At 44.6% G+C, this 26,708-nt stretch overlaps 1 protein-coding gene across 2 annotated transcripts in view; it reads right to left on the reverse strand.

Annotated features, from left to right (window-relative positions):
• Positions 1-909: 909 nt before the first annotated feature.
• The window catches only part of LOC147692502 (transmembrane reductase CYB561D2-like), a 30,415-nt gene continuing 4,616 nt past the window's right edge, over positions 910-26,708 (reverse strand). For both annotated transcript variants that reach the window (XM_086938715.1, XM_086938714.1), the window contains exons 2-4: positions 16,943-17,192; positions 14,626-14,663; positions 910-2,252 (exon numbers count right to left, since the gene is read on the reverse strand). In XM_086938715.1, the coding sequence (XP_086794841.1) occupies positions 1,749-2,252; positions 14,626-14,663; positions 16,943-17,069 (669 nt within the window). In that variant the 5' untranslated portion in view covers positions 17,070-17,192 and the 3' untranslated portion in view covers positions 910-1,748. The remainder of the gene's footprint in view (positions 2,253-14,625; positions 14,664-16,942; positions 17,193-26,708) is intronic.

The following is a 26,708-nucleotide window of genomic DNA, read 5'->3' on the forward strand; positions in this document are numbered from 1 at the left end:
CACTGCTTTTGTTGTCGGATTTAAAGAGAATATTAAGAGAACATTTTTTTTAATTTCCAATACAAATCAGTTCACGATTATGAAATACAAAATACAATCAGACCCAAAATCGGAAGCAACATGATTGAGGATACCAGATAACCATGTCACAAGGAGATACGATGCTGCAGCCCTGGGGTGTTCTTATATAAACCCTCGATTTCAGTCATTATCAGTAGCGGCCAGTATTGCTCGTGGGTGGATAGCGGGCGCAAGGGGTCGTGGGTTGTGCTGGGGGGTCATGGGGGGGTTCCACGGGGAAATGTAAAAAAATTAAATTACACTTACCTTTCCGTCGGGCCCCGTGTCTTCTTGGCTCCTTCTCTCTTGCCTCCGACAGTAACAGGAAGCAAGCAGCTAGGCTTCCTCCCCATAGGCAATCACAACGCTTCAAGCAGCGTTGTGATTGGTTGGGACGCCGCCCAGCCAGGGGCTAATGGGGTGGCCATGATCTTCTTGCAGGCTGCAGCTTGCATGGAGAAGGGCAGAGTGTGCATGACTGGTTTGGGCGGCCCGAGAGAGCCAAACAAACAGTCTTTGCACACTTAGGAGTGGGCAAACCACTCCTCCCCTGCCCAGCTCAAAGAGCAGAGCAGTCCCACCCACCCGCAATGCGCAAAGGAAACAAAGTGGTAATAACTTAATTTAGTTATTACTATTTTATGTTTTGGCTTTCTCGTACTGCAAGAAAGCAGCAGGGCGACGCTCCTCCGCCCCAGTGGAGGCGCCCGCCCCCCCTTGTCATTATTCAATTGAATCAGCTAAAATGAAGCCAATATGTAGCAGGTTGGTAAATGAAAACCTGGGACAGGAGCATCGTATCTTTGGTGACATAGCTTTATCTGGTGAATTTACATCTTTTTAATGTTGTTTGTATTTGTGGGTCATTACTAATGATTTTGAAAACTAACAAATAATCCATTATACAGATCCACCGCTGGTGTTAGCCCCTGCCACTAGTTTACTTGTGATTTTACATAATACCTTGATTAGTGATAGCAAGGCAAAAACACAAAGTCAGGAAATGACAAAGCTTAATGCAGAAAACAAGTCTAAGTATGGAGGAATATTACTTAGCACTGCTAACCTTACTATTATTTTAGAGCCGTGGACCAGTAACTACCCCTTCTAGCCTCCAAAACATCTTCATAAAATGTGCACTGTCGTTGAATGCAAGGATCGCAGACCTACATCTATTCCTAAGGAAGAAACCACAGCGACAGAGGGACCATCATCCAACATTGTGCTTTCCAAAGGGTACAACCAAGATGGATGTTGCTTTCCCAGTAGTACTGGGGAAAGAACACGTCAAAGACAGAGCCTTGAAGCGCATCTGGAGTTTTGTTCAGCTGTGCTTTGAGAGGGCTCTACTCATTGTATGATGAAGGTGTAGAAGAAGGGGAGCCAAAACTAAATGGAGGAAGTTATGGATACATAGAGGAAAGGGTGATAGAACAAGGTAGGCCGGTAGAGAGAGGTAAATTAGAGACCTTTAGGCAGATCTGAGGCTTGGAGATGGACCAATACCTCCACAGAATATTAAATATAAAAAAAATAGCATCATAATACTGTCATTATGAAGTAGAAAAATACGTATTTTTGGTATAGTTAAAAACAGTTTCAGTGCAGACTTTTCCACTTTCGTCACTTTTTCTTTAAAATGTCTCATAGCCCTTGGCTCCAGGCGCACTCACTTCCTGCGTGTTTTCTCATAACTGACTCCTTTTGCGGTAGAGATATGCATTGCTGACCTGGTTCATGACCACTAGGCCAGTGATGATTGGACAGAGGGCAGCCAGGTACCACAAAAACCCAGTAACCGCAGCAGTGAACCAGAGCGAGCACATGCCCAGGAGGAGGCTGGTACAGCCCAGAAGGTACCCCACCAGACCAGATGTACCATGGTACACCTTCCGCTTTGACAGGTTCCAGCCAGTGATTAGCTTGGGGTACAGAAGGGTGACACCTCCCAAACTCTGAAAAGCAGCATAGATGACAGTGATCAGCCCCAGAAGACCATGCCAGGTGGCAAAGTGCGGCTTGTCATTGAGGTACTTGTTGTAACTGATGATGACCAATCCCAGTGCAGAAAAAAGAAGGACACAGAGCTGGGCAGCCCAATGGAGGCGGACCTTGACATTGCGCGAGAAGGAGCGGAGCAGAGAGCTGTCTGGAGAGAAGACCAATAGGGCTTCGGTCATGAAGAAAGAGAACTGTGGGAAGAAATAGCAGCAATTACATGTCTGATACAACTAGGTCAAGACAAGGTAATCACACAAGTTAAATCAAACCAAAAGGGGACATGCAGAGACGGCAGTATGACCAGTTGATCTGCAGCACAGACCAAGAAAGACAGACAGAACAATGATCATGGATCATACAATCACCGTAAAACATACTATGCAACATTTATCCTGAGATAAAAGCCATGCAGCGTGGCCAGAACTGAAAACATTTTGAGATCATCACCACTGTATTTACTCTGCTCATTACAAGGTATTCAATGACTCAACATTAAAGGCTAAACCGCTGGTGTTATTGCTGACTCCAAGGATATATTTAGCATTAATGGAAGCTCCGATGTACATTCTGAAACATACAGCATTAAAATAAATGGCTCCTTAGGTTTCAGTAAAGTGTTGTCGCACATCAAAACATGGAAAAACTGAAAGGGTCCTCGATTAACTTAATGGCTGCCATTTTTTAGGGCATCAAATCTTAACCCGAAACAGTGAATACAATTTTATTCTGCTACATTTTACCCCCACTCCCAGGGATTTTAAGTCCTTAAAACCAATGGATTTCCACTGACTGTGCCATGAAATATAATATTTGTAAAAAAAGAGGAAAGCTAAGAGTTTCTAATCTTAGACAAGTGAGGTCGAATCCACAAACATACATTTACAGTTGTTTAATATTTGCAATTGGCTAAAGAGCACAAAAAGTATTTATTTATTGTACTCTGAAAACATCACATTTCTTCTTCTGTCCATTTCTTTATCCTTTGCATTTCATGTATTTTGCCCACTTTGAAAAGTTTTTTGCTCGATAGCAACACAGTTTGCCTATCCATCAAAATCCTGTCAACCGAACAAACAGCCTGCTGCCCCTACACTCCTCATTGCCTCATTATCAGTACTTCGAGCATCAGCTCCAGATTGTTAGATTAAAATTCTGGAAATGGAACTTTAATAAATTTGTCATTTTCCAACCCTAAACTTTTGGACGGCTTCCAGGAGTTTCCAGCTTTCTGGGCCTTTTAATTGCTCCTCTTTCAGGAATGCATATTGAGCACACACAGTGAAAAATATGACCTGGGTATGGCTGGGAGAGGGCTATCCTGCCAGAACTTACATTTCAAAGGAGCTGCCTCAGTACGCTCACCAAGAACTTGACACCAGGCTTTTAACACCACAGACATCTTGGGACCTAGGCAAGCAGGAAGGAAATTCTAGAACCATCTATGAGAAAGGGCCTCTTTTGACATGACACTGTTTGCCTGGTATTTGATGTGGTTTAGATTTTCGTACTCAGGGTCCCTGCCAACCAGGTTACCTGTGCCAGTGCTTCTTCCCTAAAACATATCCACAATTGGTACTTCTGCCTCCTATAAGTCCCTAGTAATTGGTACCCTGGGTACCTAGGGCCTGGAAACTGAAGACGGTCCCCTGAGAACCCCCTCACTAGGGACCCTGTCACTGCCCTTGCAGTTTGCATGCCCCTGTGAGGAAGAAAATAACAAAGTCGACATGACAACTTGCCTGGGTGCCATGCCAGTCAGCACTACCTGTAGGTATAGGTAAGTCACCCCTCTTACAGCCCTAAGGCAGGGTGCACTATACTACATGTGAGGGCATATCTGCATGAGTAGATATGCCCCTACAATACTTAAATCAATTCTTAAATATGGTACGTGCCAGAGAAGCCATAATAAGAGCATGGGCTGGAAACTTGATAACTTGAGTTCCCCAGCACCATGGTGGCTTCACTGAAACCAGGAGTGTTTCATACCAAACAGCTGCTTGTAATAAACCTACACTAATGCAAGTGTGAGATTTATTACATGTACTCAGAGGGCTCCTCAGAGGTGCCCTCTGGAAAACTACCAACCCTGGTGTGGGCACTAACTGGCTTCAGGCAGCCTGCCACACACAGACATGTTATACATGTTTCTAGAGCCCTGGGTGGAAAGCCTCTGCTCGATGGGACCAGAAACTATACAAATCCTAGGCATAGGTGTCGCACCTCTTTGCCCGAGGATGGGCCAGTGCTTGAAGGGGATTCCTCAAAGGCCTGCTGTCTTTGTAACGCAACCCCAGCCTCTGCTGCTAATAGCAGATGGCAGCCCCTGGTTTACACCCCTATGTTGGGCAGGAAAACTCTGAAAAGGCTAGGAGAGGAGTCCACTTTTGTCAACTCCACCCCTCAGGTGGAGCAGGCGAAGTTAAGCACACTTTTCAGTTCCCTCCATCTTGAAGAGGAGGGGAGGCGTCCAATCAGGGCTAGGTCTATGCTACCTCCCACAGGAGGGTGGCATATTAGTGGGTGTAGTCACCCTAGGTAAGGAGCCCATTGGCTCTACCTACTACTCCCTTAATATTCCCCCTAAATTTCGTATGTAGGTGTCTGCCCCTGACACAGAAAATAGATTACTGCAACCTACAAAGAAGACGCCATGCAGCAAAGTCTGAAGAAGACTACGGACTTGGCCCATTCCTACCGGCCTGGCTCCATCTTTAAATGCTCTGCAAAGAAGACAACGCCTTTTCTGTGGCCAGCGACTTCCAGAATCCCGAGGAAGCCTGCCAGCTCTTCAACAAAGACCAGCTCTCCAGAGGACAGCAGCCCGGTCCAGAAGAATCCACTTCAACGGCTTGGGATCCAGCTGAAATCACTACTCCTGCCCACTCTGCACCCGACACCCACGGCCCGAGTCTGAGTGGCTCATTTATCCAATGAAGTCTCCCCAGCAATCCTGAACTCAAATCCAGCGTTAACTGATCTCTCCTGAACCTCACAACAACACCTGCAGCCTGAATCCAGAGGCTCCCCGGACTGCGATTCGTTCCGGTAAGAAGACTGTGATGTCTAAAGGCACCCCTGCCCCTGAAGCCCCAGCGTCTTGATGAACTGAAACAATGGTGCCCCTACATCTCTATTTACCTCTGCTGTCACTGGTCTCCCTCCTGCAACCTCCGGTGCGATACCTGCAACCTGATTGTCGAAAGAAGAAACCGCATTGCAAATCGTTGGGTGCCAGACGCTGAATGTGCACCCTGCACCGGCTGCCTCTGCGCTGCTGGTGGTGTATGTTTGGTGCTAATTTGTGCCACCCCCCCGGGCTGAACCTAACCCTGAAAGCTTTTGGTAGTCAATTGACCCTTGCTGACCTTTGGTCCAGAAGACTGGAACTGTAAGTGTGATACTTACCTATTGAACCCCAATATCGTTTTTCCCATAGAACAATTTCTGAGCAGTTCAATGTTATTCTAAGCGTCTAATTTTGAAAGTGAAAACTATTTTTATTTTCAAATACACTTACTTTTAAGATCTTGGTCTTAAAATAAGTACAAACAAAGCTTGTTTTTCTAAAATTGGTGTGGATCTCCTTTTTGAGTCTCGTGTCCATTATTGGTCAATGGTGTGCAATAAATGTCATACACTCCTCTGTGTTAGGACTACGTCTGCTCGGCCACTCTGCCTCGCATGGAGCACTTAGGGTTTTACATTGAGCCCTGTACACTTTTGGGGTACCTCTGGACTCTGTGTATGGTATAACCACTTAGTGGCATACCATATACAGAGTCAGGTTCCTACACCATCGGTGGGGGAAAACTGCAGAAGTTTTTTCCACTTCAAAGCTGGCAACAGGTATAAATAGTGGACCCTCTGAACCACTCTTCAGTACACTCCTAGACCTGCAGAAGACTACAGAAGGACTGCCTTGTACTCCAGAGGATTGACCTGCTGCGTGAGGCCTGCCTTATTTCTTAAGAGGAGTGCCCTGCTCCTTGGGGCCTGACTTGTTTCTCAGAGGACTGCCCTGCTGCTACCAGAGGACTAAACTGCTGCATGAAGCCTGCCTTCTTTTTCAGATGACTGCCCTGCTGCTTGATAACTGCCTTGCTGCTTGAAGGAGAGAGGACCACCTCCTTGAACCCAGGACTACCAGAGTGACACCAAGGGTCAGTTGGCTGACCTCCTCTTCTGAGCTACAGAGAAACATGCTCCAGAAGCCTCCCCACAATGGCCCAGCTGACCTGCTGCAACTGGCCCTGCCTGAAACTACAACGGGCCTTGCCTAAGCCCTGCTGGCCTCTGCAGTTCCTGATCCCCAAGAGGTGCCTGCCCAGCTCCTGGACCCTGAATGTCTGACTTTGAGAAGGTAACTTTTTCAGGGGACTAACCTGGTCCCTGTATCTGGCTCACAGTCCATCAGATTTGGCCTCAACTACTGAATTTGTACCAGTCTAGCACGACCAGATACCCATAGTTAGCGCTTTCTGCTCTTTACGCTATTTTTACTTAAATCTTTAAAATTGGCTATCTCTGGTTCTGCTGGTTGGAAATTGTCATTCGCTCTCTTTTTTTTTTATTTACATTTACTCTAGTTTCAAAATTGATTTGAGATTTTTCATGTGTTGTATTTTCACTTTATTGCTGCTAATGTACTGCATAATACTTAACACAGTGGCTCTAAGTTAAGCCTCACTGCATTTTACGCCACTCTACCAGAAGGTTAAGCACAGGTTAATTTAGTGACTTTTGTGGTTGCGTTTTCAAAAACATGTAAAATGTGCACATTTCATGTGAAAATGATTTCTCATAAATAGTGTTTTTTAATGCAGTTGTAACGCTAATTATCTTGCACTTGAAATGAGTTAACCAAGTCACCCAGACATGTAGATGATGAGATGAATAGTTATGTAACATTTTTGTGCAAGACGGATTCTTTCTGATATGGATGTAGTTTTTGATGTTTTTTTCAAATTCCTCCTGCTTATCCCACCCAATCAGTGTCCTGCTGTCAAGCCATCTCCCCCCTTGTTTCATCAGTGAATGACGTAAATGTAATAGCGATGTACAATTTTGTTAGAAAGCCTGTATCGCGAATGAAGTTTCCACCATGTACCTAAAGTATCCCTTTAAAGAACTTTCACTGGAAGTGTGAGTGTGAATGTGCAGATTCTATAAGTCATTGTTAGAGTTTTATTTTGTGCTGATCATCTCCGGAAGGCATTTGCCAAGGGAGAAGGTGGCAGATTTCCTTTACCTTAAGAAATGGGTTAGTGTTGAATGCTTTTTAAATTACGTGGATATTTCTGATTTGCCCAACCAGGATTGTACTATGCTGAATTTTCAGAATCTTTTTTAGAAATTGGGATTTATGTATGAAAACTCTAGGACTTAAAGTTCAATCTTTTCTTAATTAGGCTGTACCTATTTGTGTTCAGTTGGATTGTAGAGCGGTTATTGAGAATGCAGTAACTGGAGACTTTATTTTTCTACGTCCATTTGACTTTGACTCTCTATGTGATGTGTCTGTACTCATTATGAGCTTGACATTTAGAATTCGTACTTGGATTCTGTTAACTAGGGATTCATGCGTTCTATGATTTTCCGTTTATTTACAATTCTGTAATTTGAGTCTTAGACATTTTATGCATATTTTCTCTGTACAACATTTAACAACTTCTGTATTAAAAATCTACTTTTTGCTTTATTGTTGACCCAGAACTCAATCCTTTACACCCCCAATACTTATTTCTGTTGAAGACTGCTAAATTGTGTTATTCTGATGAGGAATAAGTCTATAACAGCTAGATTAAGTGGATATGCTGTAGAGGAATTACTTAGGTAAATTTTGGGGTGATGAAATATCAGGGTTCAGATTATTGGGGCTCTGCTACGACATGGTTCAACCTGAAAAGGATTGTGGTTGTTGCCTGGGAAGGATTTTCAGCCCCAATCAAAAACCCGATTCCTCCCATTTGTTTTCAGTGGTGGGATCCAGTACTTTTATGTGTGCAGTGTCATTCAGTGATTTTGTTTAACACTAAAATCCCATCAACTGTTTTGTAAAAATTCTTCTAATAAAATCTTTTGAAATAAATAGCTTGGCACCAAATTCACCCTTTTTAGGTCTCGCCTATTATATCCCGCAGGGATAAATAGGCGAGATTATAGTAAGCGGAAAAGAAAAGTCTACCTAGCCTGCGGATCGTGTACAGTTCATGTGAGCTATGCGCAAGCACAGAGCCAGCCACATCGCACACCACCATTTGTCTGTGCCTCGACATCGGACTTCGAAGGCTGCCGCTCCCCCGCCCCCGCGTGCACATCGCACACCACCATTTGTCGGAGCCTTGGCATCAGACTTCAAAGGAATGCGCTCCCGCTCCCCCACCACAGCAATGCAGAGAGCTTGGGGGTTTTTTGCATCCATTTCGCGGGGAAGCAGTGTTTTGTTCGGTGTTCTTTGCACCTTTCTCATTTTTTTCTGGACGAAAGTGAAAGCCTACCATGCTTGTTTACAGTAGCCCTGCTCCTCAAATGCTGTTGCTGTGTTGCCATCTCTCTAGGGACACTCAGCTTGAATATACTCGACTTGCTAGCTGCAATGCTACATCCACTATGCTTTGCGTTGATCCCTGGCAGACTGTGCTGACTCTGCCCCTCCTGATTCTGAAACTGACCAACGCAGTCACCAAGCAGTCTCTTCTCTCTGTCTTATGATGTCTGCCCTGCCACCATTTACTTCGGACCCTCACGCGCCCTCACCCTCACACCTCCTCACCCTCACACACCCTCTCACCCTCACACACCATCTCACCCTCACCCACCTCCTTACCCTCACACCGCCTCTCACACCCCATCACCCTCACACCCCCTCATCCTCACACACACTCACCCTCCCTCACCCTCACACCCCCTCACCCTCACACACCCTCTCACCCACTCTCACCCACCCTCTCACCCTCACACACCCTCTCACTCACCATCACCCTCCCCTCACCCCCTCACCCTCACCCTCACCCCCTCACCCACACATTCACACCCCCTCACTCTCACACCCCCTCACTTTCACCCTCACACACCCTCACACCCTCAGTTCTGTCCTGGCAGACGCTCTTGTCAAGATATGTAACATCTCACTGGAGAAGGCTATTTTCCCAAATGATTGGAAAAGTGCGCGGGTAAAGCCACTCCTAAAGAAGGTGGCAGCAGACCCTAATGCCTTACAGAATTATAGGCCAATTTCTCTTCTCCCCTGCTGCTCGAAGGTCTTGGAAACTCTGGTGAACCGACAGCTATCTAACTACTTGGAACAACATAGCCTCTTGGACCCCTCACAGTCTGGATTTCGTGCTTCACATAGCACGGAGGCTGCACTATTAGAGGTGACGGATACCATAAGGATGACTTTGGACAGCGGGACCCCAGTAATCCTAGTCCTCCTCGATTGTTCAGCAGCGTTTTATACCATCTCGCGCAAGACGCTGCTAGGCAGATTGAGGGCGAATGGGGTGAAGGGTTGGGCCCTCAAGTGGATTCAAAGTTTTCTTTCCGGTCGCACCCAGAGCATCCAGCTAGATACGTTCGTATCACAAACCATCAAGGTAGATCGGGGCGTACCACAGGGATCTGTGCTCAGTCCGACCCTGTTCAATGTGCATGTAACCCCATTGGCCGACATCATCAGGTGCCATTGCTTTCAGACCATCTCATATGCGGGCGACACAAAGCTAATCGTCCCCATTGGGGAGGACATCATATCCACCCAATTGAGGTTCAGAAGCTGCATGTCTAGCATTGCTACTTGGATGATGAGGAATTTCTTACAGCTTAACTCCTCAAAAACTGAAATTTTGCTGTTTGGGAAGGCGGAAGCCATTTGGTCCCTGGAGTGGTGGCCCACCGAGTTGGGCGAGGCCCCTGCACCCAGGAGCTGTGCGAAGAACCTGGGCATCAAGATAGATAACAAACTATCCATGGAGGAACAGGTCAAGACGGTTTCAGGTTCGTGTTTTGGCACCATGAGGATGCTTAGGAAGGTCTTTCCCTGGATCCCTTTGTCAGCGAGGAAGACTCTCATCCAGTCACTCTAGGTGAGTCGGCTAGATTATGGAAACTCGCTACTGGTGGGAGCAAGGGAAGATCTCTTATCTCGAATCCAGGTAGTGCAGAATACGGCGGCCCGCCTTGCCTTCAACAAGCCGGCAAGGACACGATCAGTACCGATGCTGCATCAGTTACACTGGCTCCCGGTGAGGAAAAGAGCTATCTTTAAGATGCTCTGTGTAGTCTTTAGATCACTACAGGGGAAAGGCCCGGCCTACCTTAGGAATAAACTCAGGTGGCATCAACCGGACCGACAATTGAGATCCAGCAATTCCAACTTTCTGGGCACCCAGAAAATACAGAGGGCACGCAATAGCGGTAGAGCCTTTTCCTATTTGGCAGCTAGCCATTGGAATATGCTCCCACAGAACATCAGGTCCTGCGGTGAACTAACCAACTTTAAGAGACTGCTAAAGACATGGCTCTTTTACATATACATCCTCACTTATCTCCCTCTTTGTACAGCGCCGAGAGATCCCCTTGGGGATGATTGGTATGCGCTCAATAAATCCCTAAAGTACACACCCTCTCACCCTTACACCCTCACTCACCCTCACAACCCTCACCCTCACCCTCACAACCCTCTCACCCTCACCCCCACCCCCACACACCCTCATCCTCACACCCCCTCACCCTCACACCCCCTCACCCTCACACCCATCACCGTCACACCCATCACCCTCACACCCCCTCATCCTCACCCTCAAATATCCTCACCTCCACACACCCTCACACCCCCGTCACCCTCACACCCCCGTCACCCTCACCCCCCTCTCACCCTCACAACCCCACGCCCTCACCACCCCACACCCTCACAACCCCACACCCTCACCCTCACACACCCTCACACCCCCACACCCTCGCACCCCCACACCCTCGCACCCCTCACCCTGCCTCACCACCCCACACCCTCCCCCTCACACACCCTCACATCCCCCCCTCACCCTCACACACACCCTCACCCTCACACACACCCTCACACACCCCCTCACCCTCACACCCCCCTCACCCACACACACCCCCTCACCCTCACACCCCCTCATGCACCCTCACACCCCCTCACCCTCTCACAGCCTCACTCACCCTCACACCCCCTCACCCCCTCTCACCCCCCTCACACAGCCTCACTCACACCCCCTCACACCCCTTCACCCTCACACCCCCTCACCCTCACAACCCTCTCACCCTCACCCACACACCCTCATCCTCACACCCCCTCACCCTCACACCCATCACCCTCACACCCATCACCCTCACACCCCCTCATCCTCACCCTCAAATATCCTCACCTCCACACACCCTCACAACCCCGTCACCCTCACACCCCCGTCACCCTCACCCCCTCTCACCCTCACAACCCCACGCCCTCACCACCCCACACCCTCACAACCCCACACCCTCACAACCCCACACCCTCCCCCTCACACACCCTCACACCCCCACACCCTCGCACCCCTCACCCTGCCTCACCACCCCACATCCTCCCCCTCACACACCCTCACATCCCCCCTCACCCTCACACACACCCTCACCCTCACACACACCCTCACACACCCCCTCACCCTCACACCCCCTCACCCTCACACCCCCCTCACCCACACACCCCCTCACCCTCACACCCCCAAACACCCTTACACACCCTCACACCCCCTCACCCTCACACCCCCTCACCCTCACACCCCCTCACCCTCCCTCATGCACCCTCACACCCCCTCACCCTCTCTCACCCTCACACCCCCTCACCCCCTCACACAGCCTCACTCACACCCCCTCACACCCCTTCACCCTCACACCCCCTCACCCTCACACCCCCTCACCAGCATAGCATAACAAAACATAGCAGAACAAAACATAGCATTACATAACACAAAACAAAGCATAGCATAACAAAACATAGCATAACAAAACATAGTAAAACATAGCACAGCAAAACACAACAAAACAGCATACAAAACACAACATAGCATAACAAAACAAAGCTTAGCATAGCATAGCATAACAACACATAGCATAACAAAGCATAGCATAGCATAACAAAGCATAGCATAACAAAGCATAGCATAACAAAGCATAGCATAACAAAGCATAGCATAACAAAGCATAGCATAACAAAGCATAGCATAATAAAACAACAAAGCATAGCATAATAAAACAACAAAACATAGCATAACAAAACACAACAAAACATAGCATAGCATAACAAAACACAACACATAGCATAACAAAACACAACGCATAGCATAACAAAACATAGCAAAACACAACAAAACATAGCATAGCTTAACAAAACCCAACAAAGTATAGCATAGCAAAACAAAACATAATAGTATACCAAAACATAGCATACCAAACACAATAAAGCATAGCCTAACAAAGCATAGCATAACAAAACATAGCATAGCAAAACAAAGCATAGCATAATAAAACACAACAAAACATAGCATAACAAAACATAGCATAGCATAACAAAGAATAGCATAGCATAGCATAACAAAACACAGCATAGCATAACAAAACACAGCATAGCATAACAAAACACAGCATAGCATAACAAAACACAGCATAGCATAGCATAACAAAACAAAGCATAGGATAGCAAAACATAGCATAGCATAACAAAACATAGGATAGCAAAACAAAACATAGCAAAGCATACAGCATCACTCCACACCACCACAGCATCACCCAGGGGCACCACAACATCAATATGTGCAACCATTCAACAACACCTGGTTCAAATATGTTCTCTCAATGTTTCAAGCTTTATTACAAATGTAACAAAAAGATATTAATATTTCACTTCTGTTCTTGGATTTTCGTCACAATAAAATACACTGAACATAATCTTCACAAAAGTTATTTACAAAACTTTAAGCTATTGCCATTATAAATTACAATAACTTTTATTTAAGTATTAATTACTGAAAAAAAATTAAAAGTCATTGTTATTTGTAATATCAATACATGTAAGTCACGTAAATACAACACATATTGCATTACAAATGCTATAGGTGTCACGTTTGCGAAAGTTATAACTATTGGCATTGTAAATGACAAAACTATTAATTTCGCTATTTTCAAAAACAAAACATAAATAAAAAATGTGTCATTTACAATACCAATAGCTCAAACTTTCCTAATGCAAGACCTATTGCATTGCAAATGCTTGTTAAATTCTTCTTGCTAGACCCGGCATCCTTGGCGTGCTTTCTCCTGACTTTTTTTTATTCTGACCTCCTGTTTTGTTGACTTCATTTTTGCTGGCTTAAGAATTCTGGGCACTTTACCACTGCCAACCACTTCTAAAGTGCATGTGCTCTACACTCTAAACATGGTAACATTGGCTTATCCATAATGGACATGTTTCATTTACTTACAAGTCGCTAGCAAAGTTAACTGTATGTGCCTAGGGCCTGTAAATGAACTACTACTAGAGAGCCGGCAGCACTGATTGTGCCACCCACTCAGAAGCCCTTTAAACATGTCCCTGGCCTTCCACTGCTGAGCCTTTGGGTGCAGTTGTAAACTGCCATTTCAACCTGACAAGTTAACCTACCTGCCTGCCAGGCCAAACCTTCCCTTTTATTACACATGTGTCAGTGTATTTAAAAGGTAGGGCATGTACTTTTGATTTTTACATGTCCTGATAGTGAAAAACTATTAAATTCGCTTTTTACTACTGCAATAGACCTATCTCTCCCATAGGTTAACATTGGGACTACCTTGTTACATTTTATAAATGTATTTTCCAATTGGGAACAGATAGAAATTTGGAGTTTGGTGTCTCTGGGCTCACAATTTTAAATCCCAAGTTATGGTGAAGTTGGATTAGAAATTGTAAGTCTGAAAATGTCACTTTTAGAAAGTAAAAACAACAAATAATGGATGGAATGCTGAACACATCAAACATTCACCCACGGTCAAAGATCTGAGTTTAACCCATTGCTTTTTGCTCACCACATCACCCCTGTTTGGACCCAGCCATATGCAAATCAGTCTTCGCCCTGCTCCCCATGGGAAACAAGCATCCTAGGACCAGTTTTGGGGTATCACCACTCATCAGCCAGGCTACCTTGAATCCAGTGGTGCAGTGAGCACAGGACCGACGTCTGGGCAAAACTCTTAATATTGAACTCAAATTACTTAATCACAGGCATAACATAGAGGGCACTTCCTGGAGCTAAACTATGACCAATAGATAAGAAAGAGTGAGAAAATCTCAAATAGAAAGGTAACAAGACCAGAAAAGGCTAAAGAGAAAGACAAACAGATTTGGTTAAAAAGAGGAACTGGGGCTTACTTCAAAACTAAAACACAAGCATGGAAATATATTTGACAGACACAAAAAGCAGGCCCTTGATTCCATTACACTACACAGAACAAAAATTAGGACATGAAAAGTACAGTCTTTAATTTGTATTAGACAAACAAAGCATCAGTATCTCCATAATGTTGTTTACTCACAGCCATAGACATCAGAAATGGATGCCAGGAGAAAAGACCTGTTAAAAAACATGAAAATGACCATTCATGAGTGTGATGTCTACATCAGTTCCTGAGCAGTCTCCTCATACATGTGGCTGCATACCCTCGGACATTAAAGCAGGAACACATACTCTGTGCTGAATCCCAATAAAACAAATGCCAGTTACACTACTACACTTCTGAACTAATTTGTAGACCACCTTGTTACTTCTTGTGGCCATAAGCATACAGAAACCTTTTGAAGAGATTTCATACTATATTCTCACCTTGGGCTTTAAGCCGCCTGCCTTTTGTAGATAGAAATATGGCTCTGCTACATGCTAAGGTGATACAGTAGAGTGGAGGAGGGGAGACTTGTACATTGTAGACAAACATCATCATATATGTGCTGAAAATCTGCAGACGTTTTTAATTATTGCCATACTAATAAAAAGTGGTGGTCTCTTCAAGTATATAAAGAACAGAAGTATAATCTGTATACTGCTGTATCCACTCTCTGTCTGTGATTTAAACAATTATGAGAGCGTGGGGATTTATGGGAATTTAAATTTGGTAGGTCTATAAATATTTTTCCCTTTAGCCCTTCTTTTGTGGTTTTGTTTTTAATTATTGGGCAAATCATAGCAGGGAGGTCTCACTATCAAATCCTTAATCTCATCCCAAAACCCTGTCGGGACTAGTGATGCAACTGCTTAACTATATTTAGCTGCCACAACTATTCACTTTGATTCACTATTTCCTAGCAGTGTCTTCCACTTCAGAACCATTCTGGTGCTCTCTCTGGAACCAGCAGATGCTGGAGTCCCAAACTGGAACATTAGGCTTCTGTACTATGGGAAATAACTGGGGTTCAAAGTACACTGGATGGTTCTGTAGATACTCTCTTAAGAGAACCATTTGCCAGGGCTGTGCAAAGTTTTGATTATGCTAGTGACATTTCATGTAGCTCCCAAGTATTGGCTTGCACATTGTTTTTAGTTTTTTTCTTCGTTTACCTTCACCTATGCCAAAGAACGATTTTTTTCTAGCGAATATTAAATCTTGCAAGAGTTTTGGATGTGCCTACATGCCTTGCATAGTATTTCCACACAAATGTCTCACAGGGTAAACGAACATCACAATTACACTTGCAAATAAAGTCAGACATGTAGGGGATTATGAGGGGCATATTATTCCGACATATAGTACGTTGTCAAGAAAAAAAGTTTGCAACTTTGCAATCTCCTACCAATACCATTCAACAGACAATACCTGCCACAGTCAAGATCATTTCATCCAAGCACTGTTATTCTGTTCAACAAACTTTACAAAATACCAAGCGAATCTGACAAAAGATCAGCTCTTTGTAATCCAAAACTGTATGCTTTGTGCAAGAAGGAATTTACCTCATGTAACATGCTTAATGTACAATAATGAGCACATATTTAAGACATCTTCAAGTTATTGTTTTAATGTGTGGATGGAAGCTTATGAGGTATGAGGTCTGCTATTTCTTAAGAAAGGGGAAGTCTTGTACAGCACACTTTGCTGACTGAGCAGTGCCTGCATGTGTTAGTTGTCAACCTTAGTGCTGAGCACTACACTTAATCAGTTACACACCTTGAATCTCTATAGTAGACGTTTACATTAGGCAAGAAACCTGGTTGTTAGTTACAAGGTCATCATGGTGCAGTAAATTTAGACACTGCAGGTTTAATTCCCTAGGAGTTTGAGCAAGCACGTGCATGGAGCACCGGGACAAGCAAGAGTTATTATAAAAGTCCCGGGGTGCATTTCAAAATTGTACAGTTTACAATGAGTGTCAACACAACCTTTAGTAAATTACACCTCTATTTTAGATCCTAGTGCCAGGTAGAGTCTTAGCAACCACAGGTAGAAAACACATCAAGGGCCTAACATCACACATAGGATCTGATTCACAAACTGCCCTTTTGAGTAAATGTACAATTTTGAGTAAGTTTACTACTATTTGATATTCTCAAACTTAACTTCTGTAGTGAGTCCAGCACTACAAATGGTCAGCCACTGATATTCCAACATCTTCCCATTGAAAATAATGGAGGTAGGGACTTAATATAAACCCCAAAGGAAATAATGTTACATTAAATTATTAAATATAAATAACTATAAATGAATGCTAGAAAATATATGAAAATAGTACATATTCATTCTGATTTAATTATAAAATAATAAATAACCTATTTTGGATTTATAAATACTGTAACAATTTAAATAACCTATTTTGAGTTTTCAAAAATATAACAATTATAATAAGTCATGCTGCTTCTTTACTCACTTGATCCTGGCCTGGCCACCACACCCACAGAGATGGTCAAGGCCAGAGCAGAGACGTGTGCGGCCACGCCAGAGAGGGCTCGCAGGTAACGGTAGGGCCAGGTCTCTGTTTCAATGCTGAGAGCCATAACTGGGTCACTTGGTTACTATTAGATTGCTTCTCTGAATGGGATCTTGCCACGTCTATTGTCCGTGTCCTTGGGCTTCGGTAATCCACAGTAGATATTGAGTAAAGTGCCTGACAAGTACCACTGGAAAAGAAGGAAAATAGTGATGTGGAGTCCTGAAATTCTTCGATTTAGGGGTGTATGGTTAGTCCACTACATGGGCTTCTGTCAATTACTAGGAGAATTATTTCCTTTGCAGCAGCATCTCCCGCCAATGGAAACTTTCAAAATACTCCCAGATTGTGCAATTTTGGGGGACTAAGATTTGCATCATGTGGATAAAAGCGACTGCATACTGTGATCCGTTATGTAATTGAAATTTGTATGACTCTTTTAAACAATTGCTAGGGCCCTTTAGCACTTTTTCCCATTTGGGTGCCCTTTCGTCGAAATTGGATGAACCTTCAATATCTAGTGCAGTTTATTTGATTGTGGATAGTTAGTTTAGAGTTTGATCACGGTTTCATTTTGAAACTGTTCGTGTCAGTTAGATCAAAAATAAAATAATGTTGGTCTAGAAAGATTGATGTATGTTATGTGAATGGATGGGTGCATCAAACAGTTTTATTGTGTTTGCTAGTAACGGAGTTGTTGGCCGTTGCTCGACCAAAGGCAGTGCTTTTTATGTATTCATCACAAGCCTGGTCCACATATTGAGAGCATAGCACACATATGCATATTTTCTTGTGTGCAGTTCCAAAGTGTATGCTTAAGTGGTTCATGACAGTGCTGTTGATTTAGCAGCGTTGCCTACTACATAGGTTTGATGCTATACGGAGCGCACAATTGTGAAAGGCATGTCTAACATGTGCTGTTACAGAATGCTCATTTGTAGGAGAAACCAGAATAGTGAACATGTGGTGGTATATTTTCATGCAGAATACTTTTAGTCCAAGGAAATAAAAATATATGGAATATCGGAGGTACGTTATGTGCATGTTTTATAGGCTCTCTTAAATGTATGCTTTGAGGGGTTGTGGTTTTGGGTTTGGATAATGAGAGTGGCCAAAAAATAACTAGTTATTCCCCCAAACCAGGGTTGCTTCATAACTGTGTGTGATGTTGGTTGATGCTGATGCTGCCAGCAAGTAAGTACTTAAAAGGAGAGCAGATCGTTCTGCAGGAGAGAACAAGGAAGGCAGACCAGCAAATGTTTTTCACAAAGGTTACTATGAAGTTAGACAAAAATATGTTAAGCAGTCTTTGCTAATAACCTCTGGTTTAGAGATGACATTGCATACCTTTTACAATAAGTATTTAGTGCGAACAAGGGAGGAAGGTGGGAAAGCATCATGCTGCCTGGATATATGTTGTAAGTGGATTAGGTAGGCAGCAAGACACGTCTTCAGGTTATTAAGATAGATTTATTAAGTTACACAGCAGAGTAGTAAACCTCACAGCTGACCAGACCATCAACTGCCAAGGCTGGAACCTTCACATACCAGATAGCACACTCTTAGGTACTTTGGGAGGTAGGAAGGTAGGAACACTAAGAAAGGACTACAGACACCAAGTAGCCATATTGAAGAAAGTATAAATATACAACACATCTTCTCCCTTTACAGAAAAAACACAAATGAAAGACTCGAACACATAGTAAGAGTTAAAGCATGGAAAACAAGAAGAAGAAAACATATAACAGATAGGAGGTCAGCAACCTCTTAGACTTCCAGATCACGAAGGCAAAGAGACAGAATCAAAACAAGGATGAACATGAAGATCATGATGACCACCTTCTCCCCTCAGATTGACAAAGAAAACAAAAAGAGACAGTCTACTCTCTACAATCCGTCGTTGTGGCCAGCAAAAACGGGAAGAGACAGTTTCCTTCCTCCGATCAGTCTTTGTCCTCCGCGGCTTCCCGCTCATTGTTGAAGATAGAACAATTCAACAAGTGCCTCCAAGACACAAAATTCAGGAAGAAAGTTCCCGAAGATTAATTTAGAGCCAGTTCTCTAGCAGTCTTACGGTCCCAAAACAAATTCTGGACCAGGTGTTTAGGTTCTGGTTCATTTCCTCAGGTAAAGACCTCTGGTTGTGGTTCGGCCCTCAAAGTTACCTTGAAGTTTTCCCTTTTGTGGACAAACTGTCTCAGTACTGTGAAGTAAAAACCTGGTTCAAGTCGCGGAACATTTATCCCGGTTCAAAGAACCACCATGTAACGATTTTTCCTGTGGTACTGGAACTGTTGCCCATCCTGAATCTCCGTTGTGAACTCTCCCGGTCCTGTGACACTCTTTATCCACTCCCAGTAGTAATTCTGGGACATCCGTTGTCCGTTTCTAGATAGGTCAGAACCTTTGTTCACTTTTATTTTCTCTGGGACCTTTGTCTCCTCTTTGAACCTTTGTTCACTTTTTTCCTGGGACCTTTGTCTCCTTTTTAGGTCTCGCCTAGACGAAAGCAAAGCGAAGCTTTGCTGTCTAGGGAGACAACTAATGTTGTCACTTTCCGGGGAATGTGGACTGCAGACTGTGACAAGCTTGTCCTCCTGGAGATTGTAGCTCGTGAGCGCGCACGTCGCGTCGCCGTGCCTGATATTCCCATGCACAGAAAGTCTCCCGCACGCATGCGCACATACACACACTGCATACACACACACGCACCCCCTTAAAGAAAGGCTCACGCACGCATGCGCACATACACACACTGCATACACACACACACGCACCCCCCCTTAAACAGACACACGCGCAGACAGACGCACGCACAGACACACTACAACAGACACACGCGCACACCCCACCCCCACTCACCCCACCCCCACTCACCCCTCCTCTCCCTCAACACACTCACCTGTTCTGGCGGTGCTCGGCGGCGGTTCTGGCTCTCGGGCGGCGGTAGCGCTTTGCGGGGCTCTCTCAGCACATGAGAGCCCCGCCTTCCCCATGCGCCCGGCCGCTCTTCACCCGGTCCCCCATCTCGGGACCGGGACTCGATCAGGAGCCCTCGGGGCTCCTCGGACAGTGGCTTTTCTCTCGCGCCGCGATGGGGGCGGGACTTCCGGTTGGGGCCGCGCTGCGATTGGCCGGCTGCCCAACCGCTTCCGGGTCGTCGCAGGCAGCGCGGCGGCCCGGCGGGAACTTGAGGAAACTCGAGGGTCAGGCTGGTTTCTGCAAGGTGTCTTCCTGGCTTTGATTCATTGATATTATGCAGTTTCTCTTTGTTTCTAAGTCTGATTTTGTTCTCTTGTCATTCGTGCACTACCTGTAATTTCAGGTGCGAGCGATGCTGGACTCTTAGGGTTTATAAAAAAGTTTGTCGAGTATATCGCCGTGGGATGTGTTTTTTTTTGTTCCTAGGAAACGGTGTGCGCAGTGAGTGATCCTATTAGGGTGGGTCCGTCTGCGTGAGTTCCTGGCGAACTCCTTTATCAGGATTACACTCACTCTGACTGTCCCAGGTGGGGCTAGGCTTAAAAAGCGAGGACCGGAGGAGCTGAAAGACAGACTCCAGGTGGGCTGGGAAGAAACCGAGGCAGCGCAAGCAGGGCTTCAGAAACAGGTACGTACAGGAGACCGGGGAGCGCGAGCATCTGCCATGCTGGGCAGCCTCTGCAGGCAGCGCGTGCGAGGAAACACAGTGGCACCATTGTGTGGCAGCCTGGCTGCACTGCGTGTACACAAGCGTGAGATAGGGTGTCTGCTTCATGGAGAGTCAATGCACTGGCGCCGAAGAGATATTTATGTGTGACTAAATACGCATTACTGTAATAATCAATTAATAATAATATTTAAAAAACGATTAGGACGATCCAGTGAAAAGAATCTCGAGTTGTGAGCCTTTATCAAGAATTAAGTTAGTGTTCCGTGCACCAAAATAACTTGTTTGTCCATCGGCCATGAGTTTAGGAGTATATTTGGTGAGTGTGATTCTAGACCTGTGGAGAACGGGCAGCATAGAGGGATTGAAAGAACGTCACCTAGGGACAGCTACGGGTTCAGTGAATGTGACGTCACCAATTCCACTTCCAGCTATTGAAAGCAAGAATGTTTTAGCTTCTTCCGGTGCACCACTCTCGTGGAACCACCGGTTAGTGACGTGCTGCAAACTGGAGGTTTCGAAAAGTGTTGTTTAATATAATATGTATAGCGGAAGGCCAGAGGTTTGTGACGGTTTGTGACGTCACTCCCTCGTATCCTACTGCGAGGTTCTTTCGGCTGAAAAGATTTGCAACGTCACTTTTATTGCTTTTTTTATTTTGATGTAAAGACCCAAGTGAGGAATTGTACGAATTTAGATAATTTCACCACTGATGTTTAAATGTTCAGACGTGTAAGAAAACAGCCTTTCCCACAGCATATGTCATTTGATTTTTTAAGAAGTCATAATATATGGCTCTGAGTCCTAGTATTGGACTCGGGCCATTACACATCTCTTACAGGATAATATGCAATGTAAATTCGTGATTTGTTTAGGTATAGTTAATTAAAGTCATGATTCAGTCAGTTATTTTATTATGTTATATTTTGATGGTGCTAATGTAAAGAGTGGCGTTGCTGGTATTTTCTAAACGCACCATATAACGCGACAGCGCAGGACTTGAAGGTGTAAGGGGTTATTGGATACAGATTGATGCTCTTTAGTGTAATAATATGGTGGTTGCTGAACAAAATAATTTCATAAATAAAATGAATTCTGAGCAATCCTAGCTGTATGAGGAGTACATTTTTGTGGGATTTTTACTTTAAGCTTCACCGCATCCTCATGGGTAGTAAGTGCTATATAACACAATTAACCACTTCAAAGTGCTTCACATCATTGTATACTATGACATGTAAAGGACAGGAGGGGGATCTTACATCTGGGGCAACACGTGCATGCAACGCTCTGCAAGACTTATAGTAAAGGCTATTTAAAGCTGACCACACGCTTGTGCGTGTTGTTTTGTTATCGTTGCAGGCTATTGGGCCTTGCGTGCGTCTTTCTAGCTAAGACAGCATGCAATTGGGCAAATGCAGGCACATGTCCCGTATTTGCCCCGCCCATGTCCTATTGGTGTCTGTTACCCGAACAGTGTAACATCTGTTTTGAATTATCGTGCCCGATAATTCAAAACATATGTCTTGCTGTGGCGCGCACGCGTGCACCACTTGCGTGCTTGTTTTAAAGGGCGCCACACCAACCCCGCCCCATGCCAGTAGACGAAATGTAACAAAGGTGTACGGCTACGTTTATTTATATAGCGCATTAATACAACGATATTGTTTCTAGTCACTTGGCATGGCAATTTACGCCACTGAGAGAGGAGAGACCCACTCCGATCTGCTCATTTCTTTCTTTTATTCGCAGCTGAACATAGATGCTGGTGTGCTTCTCCCCTGCCTGCTTCAGTTTCTCTTCCTCAAGCTATATGTTGCTCTGTCTCGCCATTAGATTGCGTTCTCCATGTTGTTTACCCCAAACACCGATGTAGCTTCACCATACCCCCATCCTCAGTGATTCCACCCTGTTCTCTGTGATTCCACCCCAGTGCCCATTATTTCTTCTGCCTCCTCCCACTGATGCCTCTTTTTCTTTATCTCTCTTCGCTCTGCACCACTCCGCCCTGTGACATGTACACCAGCTGTACTCCTGCCCTTCCCAGAGACGCTGCAGAGAACTGCACAGGAGTAAAGCAGTCGCTTGTCCGTTCTGCCCTGCAAGTTTTTCATTTGACTCCCAGGAAACCAGTTTTACATAAGCACAATTCTTAGGTCTCAACTACGAGACGGATTTTAGCTGTTGTAGGCAACATGGCTTGTGCATGGCAATATGTTTGAAAACCGATCTCTCTCAGTTCCCACAAGGCATTTGCCCCGGAACACTAGCTCTCATGCTTGCAAACCTTAAGTAGGTATTCTACTGACTTGAGAGCCCAGACCCGTCTATGAAGGAGCACCCGTGTTCCAAGCCATTATAATTATAACTAATGCCATTACCAATAACATAACTATTGATTTGCAGAATACCCACAACAACACATAAATAACAAAAAAAACATTTGCAATGGTAATAGCTTAATCTTAACTAAGGCAAGACCTATTGCATTGCAAATGCTTGTTGAACCTTTGTTCACTTTTTCCTCTGGGACCTTTGTCTCCTTTTGGAACCTTTGTTCACTACTTTTTCTCTGAGACATTGTTACCTTTGTAGGATCTGGAACACTGCACCATTGACAAAGAATCTTTCATAACCACTTTGAATAGTTTTTTTTTTTATGCCTTTTGCGTAGTAGGTGGTGATTCCTTAAAAATAACACTGTGAATACATACACTATGTACGAGACACACAGTCTTCCACTCGCAGTGTGCGAAACTTGTGAATACCACTGATGTGATGATTCTAATCTGAAACAGAATCAACACTTAAATACAAAACTTTAAATTCTGGGTTCACAGTCTCCGTTCTGATTACGAAAAATCCATAGTCTTTCTGAATGGTAGCATGTGACCTAAAACCTCGTCATATTTTTCTTTTAGATCTGCCTCGTTGCTTTAGAGCTTCTCACTGTCATGGTTCTAGACACTGTGCATGTTTTTGTAGTTCTAGACAATGTGCATGTATTTGTAATATTTTCCACAGTAATGTACTCCAGTCAATATTTCAATACTAATTGCCAGTATTGCACTCCGCTAGTTCTGAAATAGCAGTCACTGTCCTTGAGAGTAATGCAGTTCGGTAATTAAATTAAAAACTATTGCTGTACTCAGTTTAATACATCATTGCCATGTACACTACAACGCCATAAAGTAAATACTCGTGGAAATCAAGTTGTGAGTGACATGACTATTGTCAATGGACGAATCCTCCACAATTTATTCCAAATACGTGACATTAGAAAGGCTATAGCAGAGTTGGGTTTAGAGTGGTCTACAGAGACAGAACTCTATTTACCTAGTGTCAATCCCTAAGACAGCAGAAGAGTTGAGGTTGAATTAATCTACTGGGAAAAGTGTTATCCAAGGCTGAAGCATGACTGGAGTGAGGCCAAGGCAGTGATGGGCAACATGCTATGTGAGATTTCACAAGGAATGTGACAGAGCTGAGTTGAGAAAGTGTAACTTAAATTAAGTTTACCTGGAGACTGTGGAACTTTTCAATGTGCACCATCCTCCTTCATTTTTCTAACACCCAAATCTAATGAGGTAAATAAACCAAAAAAAAAACCTCCCCATCAATTCACACAGAGTCTGCCTATGCGATGGTGCATCCTGTGAGGCATATCCTTTCCACGACAGCCACTGCAGTTAGAGGGCGTGGCAAGTTGGGATCATCAGCTTCCTGTTGGTCAATATTTTCTACCTATATAAACATAACAGTTTTTCTAGTGGTGGGCTTCGGTGGACTTTCTTCTGGGCTTTATGCACTCTAGAATAAGTGTGTTAAACATTAGACTAACCATGTCAGCAAGGTCTCAGAGCCTACCTTGAGTGCAAGCAAATAACCTGCATCTTTGTGGACATCTGTTATACCCACTTGCTCACTGACCCACGTGTGTCTTAGGGTGAGAAGATGTTGGTGCTTTGGAAGGTTTGTCTCTCAATAAAATCTGGATATATATCTAGAGTTAGCACTGCTTTAGGATAGATCCTGTGAAGATCTGTTTAAGAATTTTGTTTTTGATTTTCTGTTAGTAACGCGACAATCAGGAGGATGCAACAATGATAGTTTGGTTACAGAGATCACAAGTTACATCATCCCATTTGGGGAACACAAACATAACACTGGCAGGCAGCATGCCCATAATGCATTAGTGCACGAGTCATCACTCAACATGAGGCTGTGTGTGTCTAAGTTGTTCAACCGCATACCTTGGTGACTTTTCTCGGGCACCCTCTAACCTTATATGTGACTTTCTCAGCAGCCAAGTAGAGGCCCATCCCAGCTTACCATTCTTGGCGTGTAGGGGGGACTAGGTACACCCCTGTGTTTAGCTATATCACTTTTAGCCACCACTAGACCCAAGTTACTAAACAAATGTTTTGCCTTGAGAAGGCCTTTAGCTTTGCCCTAAAGATCGGGAAGCTAATACGGTCTGTATCTTTTCACTTGTTCAGTACAATATACACCACATGTTGATGTATTAGCAAGCCTAAACTCTGTGGTTTCTTACATTGGTGCAAAACAGTGTCTCTCAAACAAGCAGCCACCTCTTCCACAGGGAAACAGATATGTTCCCTTACATGGTTCAGCAAGCCAGGGAAATATACTTGCCCTTTTGCTCTAGTGGAAAAGAAAAAAGTTTCATCTGACAACTATGATGCTCCTAAATCAGAATACGTTGATTCCTGCTCTGACATACTTTGCCCACATTCGTCTTCTTTAAGAATGACAAAGTCTCCAAAAGTATCCTCATTGACCTCCCTTCCTCTTTTTCTGCCCCCTTGGCATGTGGTGATGGTGGAGCAGACCCACTTGAAGAAGGCGATGGAGAGCAATACCTGTTTTTCATTCAGTGTGTTTAAGCATCAGAAATGAGTTTGCAATGGCAAGCAATTTTTCAAAATTAAAAACTTACACAACACCTTCCCAAAATCTCACTTCTTTATATAAGCAGCTCCCTATTTCTCTGTGCTTCTTTGCACGTGGTAGAAAACTAGACTGACCTACTGTGCAGACCAAATCAGTCCACTCAAGGGCAGAAGTAAAGCTCATATCCCTCCCAAAACAGCAGTTTAAGATCTCCCCAGCCCCAGCAGGGAGAGAAACGTCTACAGTTGTTAGAGGTTGAAGCCCAATTAGAACCTCTACATCCCAGTTCCACGTCACACATTTCGACAGGAAACAAAAAATGAAGAGCTGCATGATTCTAACCTATTTATATTATGCAGTTGAGGGTGAGTGGGGTTATAGTCAGGGCCGGTGCTAGGCATGAGCAGTCTGGGCAGCGGCCCAGGGCACAGCTCTCAGCCCACGAACGTGGGGGTCCCGCATCAGTGCGTGGAGGAGTGTGGCTCACCCTGATGCAGAGTTCTGGCCCGGGACCAGGGTTCAATTCCCGCCTCGGCAGGTCTTGGGCTCAATTTCCTCGGACCTGACAATTCTCGCCTCGGTGCCTATTCTAATCATGGGCCCCATGCTGCAACTCTGGGCAATAGCTTGCTTAACCTCCACACCGGCCCCAACAGCGCTAGGATGCCTGGCTTCACACTGGTGGTGCCCAGGAGTGAACACTTCACAGGGAAAGCCAGGAAGGGTTCCACAGCGGTATGAGTAATAGCGCCAGGAAACCGCTTGGTGGCAGTGCGCTCTACAAATACCTTGACATTTACATTTACAGTTACATTTAGTGCATCACAGCAAGGCTTTGGCACACTGGTCCTCTCCTGACCCCTGCTCATCTAATTTGAGAGCAAGGTTGTAATGATGAGAAGTCCACACGTTGAGTAGTATTTAGTGATGCTTTAATCCAAGATGTACAGAGAGACCCCACCAGGAGCATCCAACATGGTGCTCAGCCCAGCCAACTGTAATCTATCAGGCAGATCACCAACATTCTGATAGATGCATCACATGAACATTCCAATAGAGGTAGAGAGGGATAGCATATAGAATACCAAGATACTACATTATCCTCTCTCCTTAAACAGAAAACAAAAAGCTAAAAACAGCAACGGA

The sequence above is a fragment of the Lissotriton vulgaris genome, chromosome 9, assembly GCF_964263255.1.
Source record: "Lissotriton vulgaris chromosome 9, aLisVul1.2, whole genome shotgun sequence".
Lineage (NCBI taxonomy): Eukaryota > Metazoa > Chordata > Amphibia > Caudata > Salamandridae > Lissotriton > Lissotriton vulgaris.